Source organism: Nanorana parkeri, unplaced genomic scaffold, assembly GCF_000935625.1.
Source record: "Nanorana parkeri isolate BGI_ZX_2015 unplaced genomic scaffold, ASM93562v1 scaffold148, whole genome shotgun sequence".
Taxonomy (NCBI): Eukaryota; Metazoa; Chordata; class Amphibia; order Anura; family Dicroglossidae; genus Nanorana; species Nanorana parkeri.
This window is the reverse complement of record NW_017306416.1, coordinates 294,156-306,933: the sequence shown is the minus strand read 5'-3', so window position 1 is coordinate 306,933 and position 12,778 is coordinate 294,156. Positions and strand designations below refer to the sequence as shown.

At 39.1% G+C, this 12,778-nt stretch overlaps 1 protein-coding gene across 1 annotated transcript in view; it reads right to left on the bottom strand.

Annotated features, from left to right (window-relative positions):
• The window catches only part of LRP1B (LDL receptor related protein 1B), a 1,026,358-nt gene extending 1,014,368 nt beyond the window's left edge, over positions 1 to 11,990 (bottom strand). The window contains exon 1 of the mRNA XM_018554232.1: positions 11,948 to 11,990. Within this exon, the coding sequence (XP_018409734.1) occupies positions 11,948 to 11,990 (43 nt within the window). The remainder of the gene's footprint in view (positions 1 to 11,947) is intronic.
• Between the last annotated feature and the right edge of the window lie 788 nt (positions 11,991 to 12,778).

Here is a 12,778-nt window from a genome sequence, read left to right as displayed (position 1 = left end):
GACTTTAATTTTTTTTCTTTTGTTATTTATTATTTTTTATGTTTACAATCACTTTTTTATTTTTAAATGTGTATTTGTTTTACTTTTTAAAATTTGTATTTATATTATTGTTTTACTTTTTTAATTTGATATATATATTTTATATTTTATTATTTTTTATTATTTTGGTGGCCTTGTGGCAGATCCAGGCCCTGAGCATTACCAAAAAATATGTGAGAATCCAGATGTGTGAGAGTGACACCTTTGCCTTGTAGGATGTGGAGGTAATGTTATGCTCAGTGGAAGATCTTACCATTGGAGTCACTAAGGGATATACAAAATTAATTGAAAAACAGGGTCAGATTCAGGATGGTTTAACAACAGGGAACCCAGCCAGTCATTACAACTTGATGTACATGGATGATTTTTTTTTTTTACCATCTTACAAACCCTAAAGGCTGTACACACTAGAGAGGGTAGGGGACAACAAATAAAGCAGAACTCATGGCAAAAGTGTTCTTAACACTTGCAGTAAGTCATCACGTTCTATACACAGTTTATAGGAAATGTGGATGTTGAGGGACATACCATCAGTACATTGGTATCTGAAAATCCCTACCCTTAAAGCGTATATCAAGGCAAAATAATTAAAAAACATATGCAGTACAGCTCACATGTCCCGTGTTTTATTCTTTTAAAGAGTTTGCAAGTACAGAAAAATACCTGTTGATCTTCCAGCTCCTAATTTGCTATGGTAGGCCGACAACACATGACAGTTTTGGACACTTAGTGGTGTCAGCCCTGCACAGATTTCTTTAGCTAAACTACTCAACCACCCCCCACAATGCCCTAATTTTCAAAGCATAGGCACTAATTGGCTTGAAGTCCCAAAAGAAGAACTAGGAGGGCTAAATTGATTCTTTAAATAACACATGCAGAGAGCAGAGTGCACAGGAAAGCTCTGAATTTCTGACAAGATCAATATTTTTTTTTGCACCTATAAAACAGATATAGCAAAAAAATGTCAATGGTATATGGTTACTAGACATATGAGCTGCGGAAAAATTCGGTTTGGTTCAGATATCTCGTTATTTCGGAATTTGGGATTCCGATCCAAAATTAAATTCAAATCCGAATTTCGTTAGTTTACGGATGAGTTTACGAATATTAGTTGTGACTACCACATAAAACCATATACAGATATTAATACTAAAGCTGAAACTCCTAGACCCAAATGGCATACGGGATCCGAACTTCCGAATTGCATTTGGGCACTCCCGAATGCCATTCAGGTCTGTGAGCCATATACATATATTACTAAAGCTGAGGCTCCCAGACCTGAATGGCATTCAGATTCCGAATTGTATTCAGGAGCTCCCAAATGCCTTTCGGGTCTGGGAGCCATATACATATATTACTAAAGCTGAGGCTCCCAGACCCAAATGGCATTCGGGATCTGAATTTCCGAATTTCAAATAAGGGAAGTTCATTGTAAGGGTTTACATACATTTTAAAGGCAGTGTTTTCTTTGTAGACCATATTTTATGTTATACACATATTCAGGGTGTAACTTGAAATAAGATCACATTATAAACCTGAGAGGGGTTTTGACCTTTCCATACTCCAAATTTTTTTTATAAGTTTTGGTTAAAGATACCCTTTTGTATTACTGTCAAAGTAACTTTAGATGTAAACACTTACGGCTCCTGGTATCTTTCTATAGCCACATAAAACACATCCTGAAAAACAGACACTCTTACTGTACGCTTTCCAGGAACATTTCTTGAAGAGCATATGTATATGGCTCTGTCTGTAACATAAATAGCCCACATTATCAACTGTCAAGCCAGCACAGTGACAAATGTGCATATAGCATCTACTTTCCCAATTAAGTCTAGCATGCGGATACATAAAGAAGATTGGCATATCTGAATCACAACATCCATTAGCTGGGAGACATCGTACTGCAAAGTGCAAAGTGATTGGAAAACGTTCGGCCTCTTTAAAGTTGTCAGCAGAAGAGGCTCCGATGGCGCACATCTAAATTCAGCCCACCACTAAAGGGATCCTATTTTCAAGTCCTGATTCATCATATCACTGTGGTGGAGAGTGTCATTAATGCATTAAGCAGAAGACACTTGTGTCAAATTGCACAGGTGAAATTATGATGTTCGGATATGGAAACGTAATATGACCGCCATTCAAACTCTCAGAAACCCATTAAAAAAATATATATACATTTTCAGAAGCATATTGAGTGCATGTGGATATGCTATTCAGATACTGGAATTGAAGAGCAGCTCAAGACAGCAAGCATTGATGCTATCCAGGAAATGCCTCGGAAGGACTAAGGTCAGAAAGTCTTCATGATTTACTTTAATCTGAATTTTCTGTAATCTCTTGCAAAGATGAGAGAATAATGGAAAATTGGCTCGGTCAGTGACTTAAAGGAGCGGAATCCGGAAAATGTTCTGCTTAGCAAGTAATAAAGTGAACAGGTAAAAAGGGGTTGGAATGATCACATTTTAGTTTACTTGCCTGTCAGGGGGACTTTCTCAGAAGCAGGGAGACCATCCTGCAAGAGAACACCAGCTCCTTTTATAGCGGGTGAGCTCCAGTGAGATCCAATGAGTATCCTACTGCTAATAGGTAATGCATTGAGAACCCCAGACACCTGTAGTGTAGCTGGCGTAGTTAGAAAGTTTTAAGTTATACTAAACTCAGGAGTTAAATATCTTAAAAATCAATTTAAGTACATTAACTAATAACAAAAATATATCTTATTTGTGTATCACTCAGCTGTAGATCCTCAAATCATCTCTGAATTGGTGCTGACACTGTCCTTCCTTCTGGAGGGTGACTACTTTTGTTCCCCTTGGTCCCTGTGTGTGTTTTAAAGTAGCCACCGCTCCAATATCACTCCCGGGATGGACTATAACTTCAATACAAATCAGTAAACTAAACCTAACATTGTAGTCTATCACGGGAGTGAGCTTGGAGAGGTTGCTACTTTACATAACCCACAGAGAACAAAAGTAGGGGCTCTCAAGAAGAAAGGACAGTCTCATCTCCAATTCAAAGATTATTGGAGGATCTACAGCCAAGTGATACACAAATAAGATACATTTTTGTTAATAGTTAAGGTACTTAAATGCATTTTTAAGATTTAACTCCGGAGTTTAGTGTTACTTTAAGCTTCCTAATGAAATGCTTCCATAATATGCAACTATTCTACATTTTATTTAGTATTCTTGCATCATGGGGCAAGGATTTAAAAGCAGAAGTTGTGTTAAATCTGGATGTTACAAAGGGTTGGGGGGCCCTTGCTTCTTTGAAGGTATTCTATTAAGAGTTCACAAAGCGAATTGGGGTCACTGATTAAAGGAGAACTATGAAGTAAGTGACGGGGGAGGGGGCTGGTACAGCTTGCTCTGCCTCTAGAAAGGCAGAGCCAGCTGCCACTCACGTATCTGGATGGATCTTGGCAGTAATGTCGGGATCCGTTCCGGCTGCGGCGGTCTCAGTATACCGCGAGCTATAGCTCGCGATATACTGAGATTTGGGTCACGGGAGGACGCTAGTTTATATCCTCATGTGACCCTTAGGAGAACTATGGGGAAAAACACTTACCCCGTAGTTCTCCTTTAAGCCCATCACTACTTACTGGAAAATTGACTAAAAGTAAATGGATTCATTAAGCTTTTATTTGTTTCAGATAATGTATAGCGCCGACAACGTAAGCAGCTCTTTGCATGCTGTACAATCACATCAATCCCTGCCCTCAAGGAGCTTGCACTCTAAGGTTCCTATTGCACACACATACAGGGCTAATTTAGACAGGAGCCAATTAACTCTTTGAAGTGTGGGAGGAAACCTGAGTACCTGAAGGAAACCCTCCAAGCACAGAGAGAACATGCCAACTCATTGCAGATAGTGTCCTGACCGGGATTCAAACCATGTACACCCAGTTCTGCAAGGCAGAAGTACTAATCACAGTTTTTCTGGTTGGGCAGTGATAGCTGACCTTATATCATGCAACCTACAGCTTTAAAGCTACATTGTGGCCATTGATTGTCCATCTGACAAAAGAGAGAACCTTAGAGGCCAAAAAGGGAGTTCTTACTGTAAAAGAAGATTAAGGGCAGATAGGGCTTGCCTTTATTGCACAGGATTTAGCTCCAAAGTCCAGGAAGTCAAGTCCTTTGTAAAAAAAAGTAAATACTGGATGGCTTGGGGACACAGAAGTTAACAGAAGGCATCTTGTGGTGCCTGATCTTTAAGTATTTCATGACTACAGAATGTAGATTTACATGCTCGGACAATGTTAATTTTAGAGCTAGGAGTGTACATCTGTGCACACTCTTAGTTCTGAGACCGTACAATCATGGACAGCTGCCAGTCTCAGACAAACAATCATGTGTTCAGCATGACAGCCAATCAAGGTGATCACATGAGGTTTGTTAACAAACAAAACTTGTCAGCTGTGGCTACCACTGTGCCTTGGCTGTGCACAGAGAGAGAGAGGCATGGTGCCTGGTTATAAATGGGTTAAAATATTTGTCCAGAGTCAGTGTTTCACCTCTGGTAAGATACTGAAAGTGATCTACGTGCTTACAGTGATGATGAGGGTACAAGGCATCATGTTGTAATGCAGCTAATGTCAATATAGTGGTTGGACTCTACCACTAGAATTCACATTCAACAAATGCATGTGTATGGCTTCCCTCAATATCAACAGAACAGAAACATGTGAGCATCTGCAATGAAGGTTTCTGAATTCTTTGTTATGTATACGTATAAATGTTATGTATTGTATATAGCTGACCTCTTTTGTTCTTTTTTTCAGCTAATTGAAGTTCCACTTTACCGGTGAAAAGAAATCCTTTTTGTGTTTTAGTTTTGGTGTTTGAAATGTGAAACACATAAAAACAGTAGAGTAGGTCAGGTACAGCATTTCATTCATAGACTAGAACAGGAATCCTATTCAGAACATTGTTAAGTGCAAAAAATGAGTGTTACTGAGCACTGGGATGCACAAAGCTAGTAACTCAATTTTATGCTGTGCCACATTCAGGCATCCGAGTTACGTGCTTTATTGACAACCTTTTATATCTTCCAGTTATGTTTTCGAGGACAGAAAGGAATATTGGCGGCACAAGGACAATATTAAATGAGCCACAGAAATATTCTTCTAATGCATTTTGCCCTTTTTGAGCAACTGATTATGTGAAGTAGATCTGCGTAAAGACATGCTAAGCATCCTTCAAACTTACTTTTCAAGGCATGTGTACTTGCTTAAAGTGAAGCTATACTTTTCAGAGAATAACATACATTTGAGCTCCCAGAACTCTATCTCCACCCCTACATCCAGTCCCATTGATTGATGTCTAAGGCACCCAACACTGCATTGAGTGAGAAGGGGGCATGTCACATAATCCCACATACCTTGTATATTTCTCTGAGGGGTAGGTGAATTATCATGCAGTCCTTCAGTATGGGATTGCAGTATCTTGTAGAATGATTCTGTGCAATGCATGCTTTCTCTAGAACTCCACTGCATGTAGGTTAGGCAGCAAAGGACTCAAAGCATGTGGAGTAATTTGTATATGATAGAACACCTTCCACTATATAATAACAACAGGTCTATCTGCAACACCTGTGCCAGTTTCTTTCGTAGAGTTAAATAGAAACTGGCACGGGTTCTGCGCCTAATTAACAAAGTGATTGTACAAGTTTTGTGCCCCTTTTGTTACTCAGGAGCAAGATCTGCTCCACTTTTGAAGAGAGGCACAGGCTTTATGTCTACGTTAATCTCCCCAGTGTGCAATCTTCCCTGTCTCTTCATTTAAATTATAACCTTGCTGATCTACATTTTCATAGATTTAGATTCAGGACCATTTAGAAGAGAAGGACAACAGCAACAAGTGTATGTATAGTCGAATCGTTTTTGTTTTTGAATTCAGTAGGGGTTAAAACTCCTGTCAGTGTATTTTTTGGTGTTTGAAATCAATTAGAGAGTCTTCCCTTCACTTCCTGCCCCAGAGATGCAATAGGACATGAGAGAAAATCTCTTTTCCTTCTTAGACAAGTGTCAACAGGACGGGTTTCCCCTCACCTCTTTTTTTCTGGTGACATTTTGGATTTTGCATCACTTTCTTTTTGTTGGTCACCAGCACAAAGAAAGAGGGTGAATATACAAGTAGGCATATACTGTATACAGGTGTTTCTATTCTTCCCACTCTATTCAAACCTTAAAATTAAAAGTTTTGGGGATGCCTGCACTTTTAAGCATTGGGGGCTGTGCTCTCAGCAGCTCAGTCTGGCATCCTGCCCAGCTCACTGATGTCACTGGTTGCCAGGAGCTCAGTGGGACGCCAGCCAGAGAATTCTGCTTAGCTCCAGGCAACCAGTGATGTTAGTGAGCTGGTCGAGAAAGCGGACAAAGTATCACAGGTTGCTAAGAGCTCTCAACATGGGACGCTGTGGCCACTCACTGCACCACACAACTGCTGCCCCTCCCCAATGAGATACTGCCTTAGGGCAACTGCCTCAGGCTCCCTCATTATAGGGATGTCCTGCTTTCAAGCCTTCCTGTTCGGGGGCGTGCCCAAGCTAGGCTTTTACAGGAAAAGTCAAGATTATCCCATAAATTCATCTGAATCTTAGCATTTGTTCATGCTGTGTTCAACAAAGGTAACCTCTTCTTTATGTATGAATTCTTTCTTCATGTACTGTTTTAAGCACCCAGGTTTGTGACAGGTTAATGTTAACTCAGGTAAAGTTAAGTGGCTAGAACAAAATGAATGACATGTAACATGTAGATTATATCCCCTAAACCAATTTAGATATTTGCCTAATCATAATAAAAGCAATATAAAAACTCCTGCCTTTTAAATATTCTTCAAGGCAGAAAAAAGTTGATACAATAAAACACAGTCCAGGCTGATAAGTGACCAGCCTCTAAACATAAACCAAAATTTTATGTCTGCACTTACAATTTATTGTACTGTACTTCCACTTGCCCTTCTGCAAATAACCCCATTTATGTCCAAATAAGCACTTCTTTCAAAATAGGATATTTTCTGCAAAGTCAGGAAAATCAGCTCATGTAATGATCACAGAAACATTTTCTTATCTCCAAATCATCACAGTAAAAACAATTGCATTTGCGTTCAGAAACAATTGCATTAGTCGTTAAAAGATCACAAATATCAATGTGAGGCTGAAAATGTTGCTTTCTATGGAGAACAATAATTAGAAAACAACTTTTGTTAACTTTTTAATCTATTGTAAACAAGTTATCATTGTTCTCTACTTGGCTGGGTGGGGCAGCTTCTCTCATCAATATCAATTATTTCATAAAATGGTCAGCTAATTGTAATTTACCATTGCTAATTACCACTTATGGGAACTCATGCATTATTAAAGTGGACCTTTACTTTGAAAACAGACTTTTCCCCACTGCAGTCCTTCCCTCCACCGCTATAAAAAAAAAAGATATATTTTTTGTTTCTATAAATTTGTATTTATTTATTTTACTCTGGTCTGCCCTCTGCCCCCTTTGTATCTAGGTGAGAATGTTAGGATCACTAGCACCCCCTGGGATAGTATAGAGGGCTCTATGCTTCTGTTCCTCCTCTCCCCCCTTATTTTGCTAGTCGCTATTGATATGTATGGGGAATTTCCCATAGCAGCAGCGCTCTATTAGTTAATTTAGTTGGACTTAATGATGCACTTTTCACATCATATTACACCTCCCCAGCAGCTTACAGGACCATTTACTGCATCCAGACCGTGGCTCCCACCCTGTTTCTGATTATTTCTTGTCATGGTGTTTTTTAGTGGGGGTAAGTCATCCAGTTTAGTCATGGATGGACATTGTTATATGATTATCTGTTATGGTTATATGGTTAGGTATGTGCCTTTAAGGAGGCCTATTTGGTTATTTAATGTTCATTATTACAATTTTGGGTTACCCTGTAATGAACATAGTAGCCAATTTTGCCCAATAAACCTTATCTGAGTGTCTGTCTCTTTATTTAATGTGTATTCGTGTTCATCTATGTTATACCATGATGTGCCCCTGCAGCATTTCAGGATATCAGACAGGGTGGTGCGTCATCGGGGGCCAGTTGCAAAAACCCAAAAGAGACAGTAGACTTCCGATGATGTCAAAAAGGATGATAGCGGCACAGGACCTGAGTGTGGTAGTAAAGCAGCAGACCACAGCAGGACAATGCTGGACTCACTGGGCAGGTGAGTATGTTTTTTTTTTTAATAACCCTACAAGATAGGTAAAAAGAATCACAGGGGGTAAGTGAAGTTCCTCTTTAACAGGTAAAAGGAGGCTGACTTCAGGGCAATACCATTAAATTTGCAAAAGAGACAGCACATTGATCTGTATTAAGCTGGCTATATACCTATAGATTATCTGCAGATTTTCTATGGTCAGATGGAAAAAGTGCAACAGATTCCTCCATCTACGCTAAACTGTGTGGATTGAGGAATCCCCCACTGGGCCAAGATTCAGTATCTTACTAGTCAGCCACACTGGCTCTCACAAAACATGAACAGTGTCTGCATCCAATCAGATTTTTCAGGTTTTTTGAAAGCCAGTGGCATCAACTAGCCAGATACTGAAGCTTGGCCCAGTGGGAGAAAACTTCATCCACACAGTTTAACGTAGATGGAGGAATCTGTTGCGCTTTTTTCATCTCACCATAGAAATTCTGCAGATAATCTATAGGTGTATGGCCAGTTTAAGACTAGTTACTGAGGTTATCAATTTGTAATTTCATTGCCTGCATGCAGGTTTTTTTACTGCAAGGTTTTGTTTTTGTTTTTTAAATGTGAGACATAGTAATAAATATATATAAATAAATAAATAAATACATAAATAAATAAATAAAATAGTATAAACTAGCTGCTAATCTCCCATAACAAGCCACTGTAGGGAACAACAAGATCCTAATCTGACCACTCTGTTTAACAGATTGGATTCATAGTTTACCTATGAAAAAATGATAGCTCAAAAAAGAAAATAGTATGACACGAATTATCTGCCAATGGAACGCCTGGTGCCAAATTAAGACACAATCATCTTAATCACACTTACCAGTATGGAATACCAATTATTTTTTCCATTACCATCTCCACTGGATATAGAGATTAGTCCGGCTCAAACGTGTTCATTCCTTTTTATTTTTGTTCAACGTCCCTTTGCTCAGTTACCATTGTAATGGTTTCTCTTTGTGCTGAAGTTTAAAATACACATTGTCTGCTAATTTCACAACATGAGACTGCTCTATAATAGGCACGCAACCGACTGTTCTCAACCTTATAATGTAAGTTTTAGAATGTGAACAATCTTATTGAAGATGTATGCCTTTTACAAAGTTGATAAAAAATTAAAATTTTAAAGAAAATAAAAGATGAGGACGTCATAGCTCTGGGGATTACTTTCACACAGAAAGGCTCACGTACTAGGCGGAGGTCAGATATGTTACAGAAGGTAAATATAACACTAGTGGAACAAAAGACATCTTGTGCTATTATTTCAGCACTGACAACATGATTCACTCCTTTGAGCATCATCAAGTATCACCGCAACAAAGCATTAGGCCTCATGGACATGGTCATTCAGAGCCATACACCATCCAGTTGAGGTTTTTTTCTGTGGCGAGTACCACCAGGTGTTTTTGATAGAAAACATGGACACATCAATGACAGGCTCCACAGCTGTCCATGGCTATTCACATGTAATCACACATGGAGCGAGTACATGCGTTTAGGGACAGACAAGCTGCCCTGGTGGAGACGGTTCAAGTCCAGGGCCGTTCATCTGTCCCTAACCGCAGGTGTACACTTCATGTGCAATTACATTGCAGCAGCAGTGAAGCCTTTCAGCCTGTCACTGATATGTACAGGCTGAGTGATTGATGCTAATCATAAAAGCTGATCTGGGTAGTGTATGGCCTTAAGCGGCCGAGTGAATGAGGCCATAAAGTGTATCCCTAGCTAAAAACAAATCTCAGTTTTGGAGAGAGTGGGGAAGGGTTAAAATCTTGCTAATGCTATCTGGGGCTTCAAGAGTTTTACCCTTGCTTCCTGTTCTACTGACAATGCTTTACCAAACAGGAATGGAGGGGAACCCTCAAGTAACAGATATTTTTTTTCGTAGAGTAGGGGAATTTTAGATCTCCTGCCAGGTAATTATCTTTCTTTGAAATTGTGGAAAGAAAGTGCTGGTCATTCTCTTGGTGTTTCTCATCCAACAGTAGGTAAGCAATGTGAATATGGGTAATCTGGCGTATGATAGGCAGCTTCAGTTAGGAATAAAATTGTAGCTAGACTCTTTTAATTGGTGTGGCACGTTAATCCCTACATCTACTGATATATTTAGTTCTGTCTGTTTGCCTTTTGCAGATTTGTTCCACACTTCATGTCTGGTAAAACCACCAACAAGGGGACTAATGAAACCCTAAATAGCAGTAAAAACCAGACAGGTGTTCTAATCGTTCCCCACTCAATGGCTTAACATACACCTTAAACAACACTAGCAGGGTTATTCACAAAAAGGTGAAGAGTTTGGAGAAGGCAGGGGAAGTGAACAATCTAGGACAACTTATCTGAACTGGAAAGTGAACTGAATTGGATATTTTTTTCATATCAGCTATGTTGTCCTAGATTGTTCACTTCTCCTGCCTTCTTCAAACTTTTCACCCTTTTGTGAATAGCCCTGTAAGCAATCAACCACAACCCCATTGCTATCAGTCATAGTGTAGATATACCTACAGGATTGGAGTGATGACCAAACCAGTGTGCTGCAGTTCCTTAACTGGTCATTTAGACTGCAGTATATTCTGTAAGGAATTCATAGAAGGAGCAAGGCCTTTCTGCATTGTTTGACAGGGATGTATATATACTCATGGTATATAGTCTTGCAGCAGAGAAAAGTAAAACATTAGCGTATTATTGTCAATGTTTCGATGGAGATCAGTCAACCTTCCTCAACACTTTTTGGAAAAGATGGACTGAGCTTCATCGAAACATTGACAACAAAACACTGATGCTTTGACTTCTCTCTGCTGCAAGACCTATGAGTGCCTCTATATCTATACATCCTTTATTGGTAAACACAATTATCTCTTTGTAATACAAAGCAGGTTACTCTGAGAAAAAAAAATTAGGCCTGGTTACATCTTTCTGCATTTGCTCCACTCATTATTCAGCAAAGGATGTCTCCATTGTTAGATTTACGATTAGCAAATAAAAACACCATATGGTAATATGACTCGCGGTAACAGCCAACATTTATTTATGTGGAAGCCAAATTAAATTTTTTGAAAACAAATACCTTTGTATTCACACTTGACCTTCACTGCCTAATACGTAGTCTTATTCTTAGCCTTTGGTTATTAAATTATGCGGCATTACCAGTGGCTATCTACAATATAAAGGTTGATGTGTATGGAAATAGACGAGGATAGACAATAAATACTTATAGCCTAAAGCAACTGCGTGTAACAACTAAAATCCTGTGAACTGATAATGATATCCAAGAAGCAGGTCTTAAAGAATTAACCCTTCCTTGATCAGAGTCTTTTAAAGCTTAGATGCCCAGACTAAGTTTAGCAGCAACAGTATGCATCCTTTATGTTGATAATAATTATTTTATAGGAACAGCAAGCACGAGTAGTGCCACAACAGAACCAAGTAAGCAAAAATGAGTATAATTATTTTATAAATGTGTCTGATAGCGGGTGTAAGCAATAGGAACACACACAGTTGCACATTCCTAGTTCTCTGCTTCAAGGTTAATTAACTTTCTCATAGCAAGGGGCTATTTACACATGGACCTAAAAAAGCATATTGCATCCATGAAGGGGTCAAAAAGACACTCATTGACCATTCAGGGAAACATGACAGTGTATTTGTAATGGGAATTCCACCAACTCATGATACTTACCTTGCCCGTGCTCGGTCTTTGCTCTCTTCGCATTCACAGTCATTACTAAATGTCAATTGGTGCTGGAAACAAGGGAGTGGTGACTCTAGTACCTTGTTCATCTGATAGTTCTTGGACCTAGCTAATGGCTGCTAGACCCAATCATTGTTCCATGGGAGGAGGTCACATGCTGGACAAACCAGGTATTGTCACTGGTTGTGATGGAGGCAGGAGCACTAAGAGGCCACTGTCAAGATGAGCATCAGTGGTTCAGGAGCTCTTTACAAAGACACCCATGGGTGTTTCACCCTTGGGAAAGCCTCTTGTACTTGGATGCTTGAAAGTAAATAGTTGCCCTCCTGTGCATTTATTATTATAAACTGAACGTGAAAATAGCACAGTACCAAAACAAACACAACTACCACATCTGTCAAAGTTTTCATTTATTCTGATCATGGTATAGCTAGTAGTTGTTAGTCACATTCACTGAGACTTGTTCTGTAATGTTGAAGAGATTTCACAGCTCCTCTATGACATGAGCGTCATTGGTCTTCACTTCCTGGCACTCATCGGAACTGAGGAAGCTTGGTGAAGCTATGAAACATCTTAAACTTACAGAACAAGCCCATTGAATGTGACTGACTACTAATAGAAAATACAACCACCAGTAGAGATAAAACAACAAATATAGTATTTTTAGATAGCAAACTTCCAAACTCCAAGCTCAAGTGTTTGTAGCAAGGGATATCGGCCTATCATACACCAGTGCTGGTAATTAAATAGTATCACATTAGCATATGTTGTGTTATTGTTGTTAAACATCAACTGCGGGTTATACAAATGTCTACAATA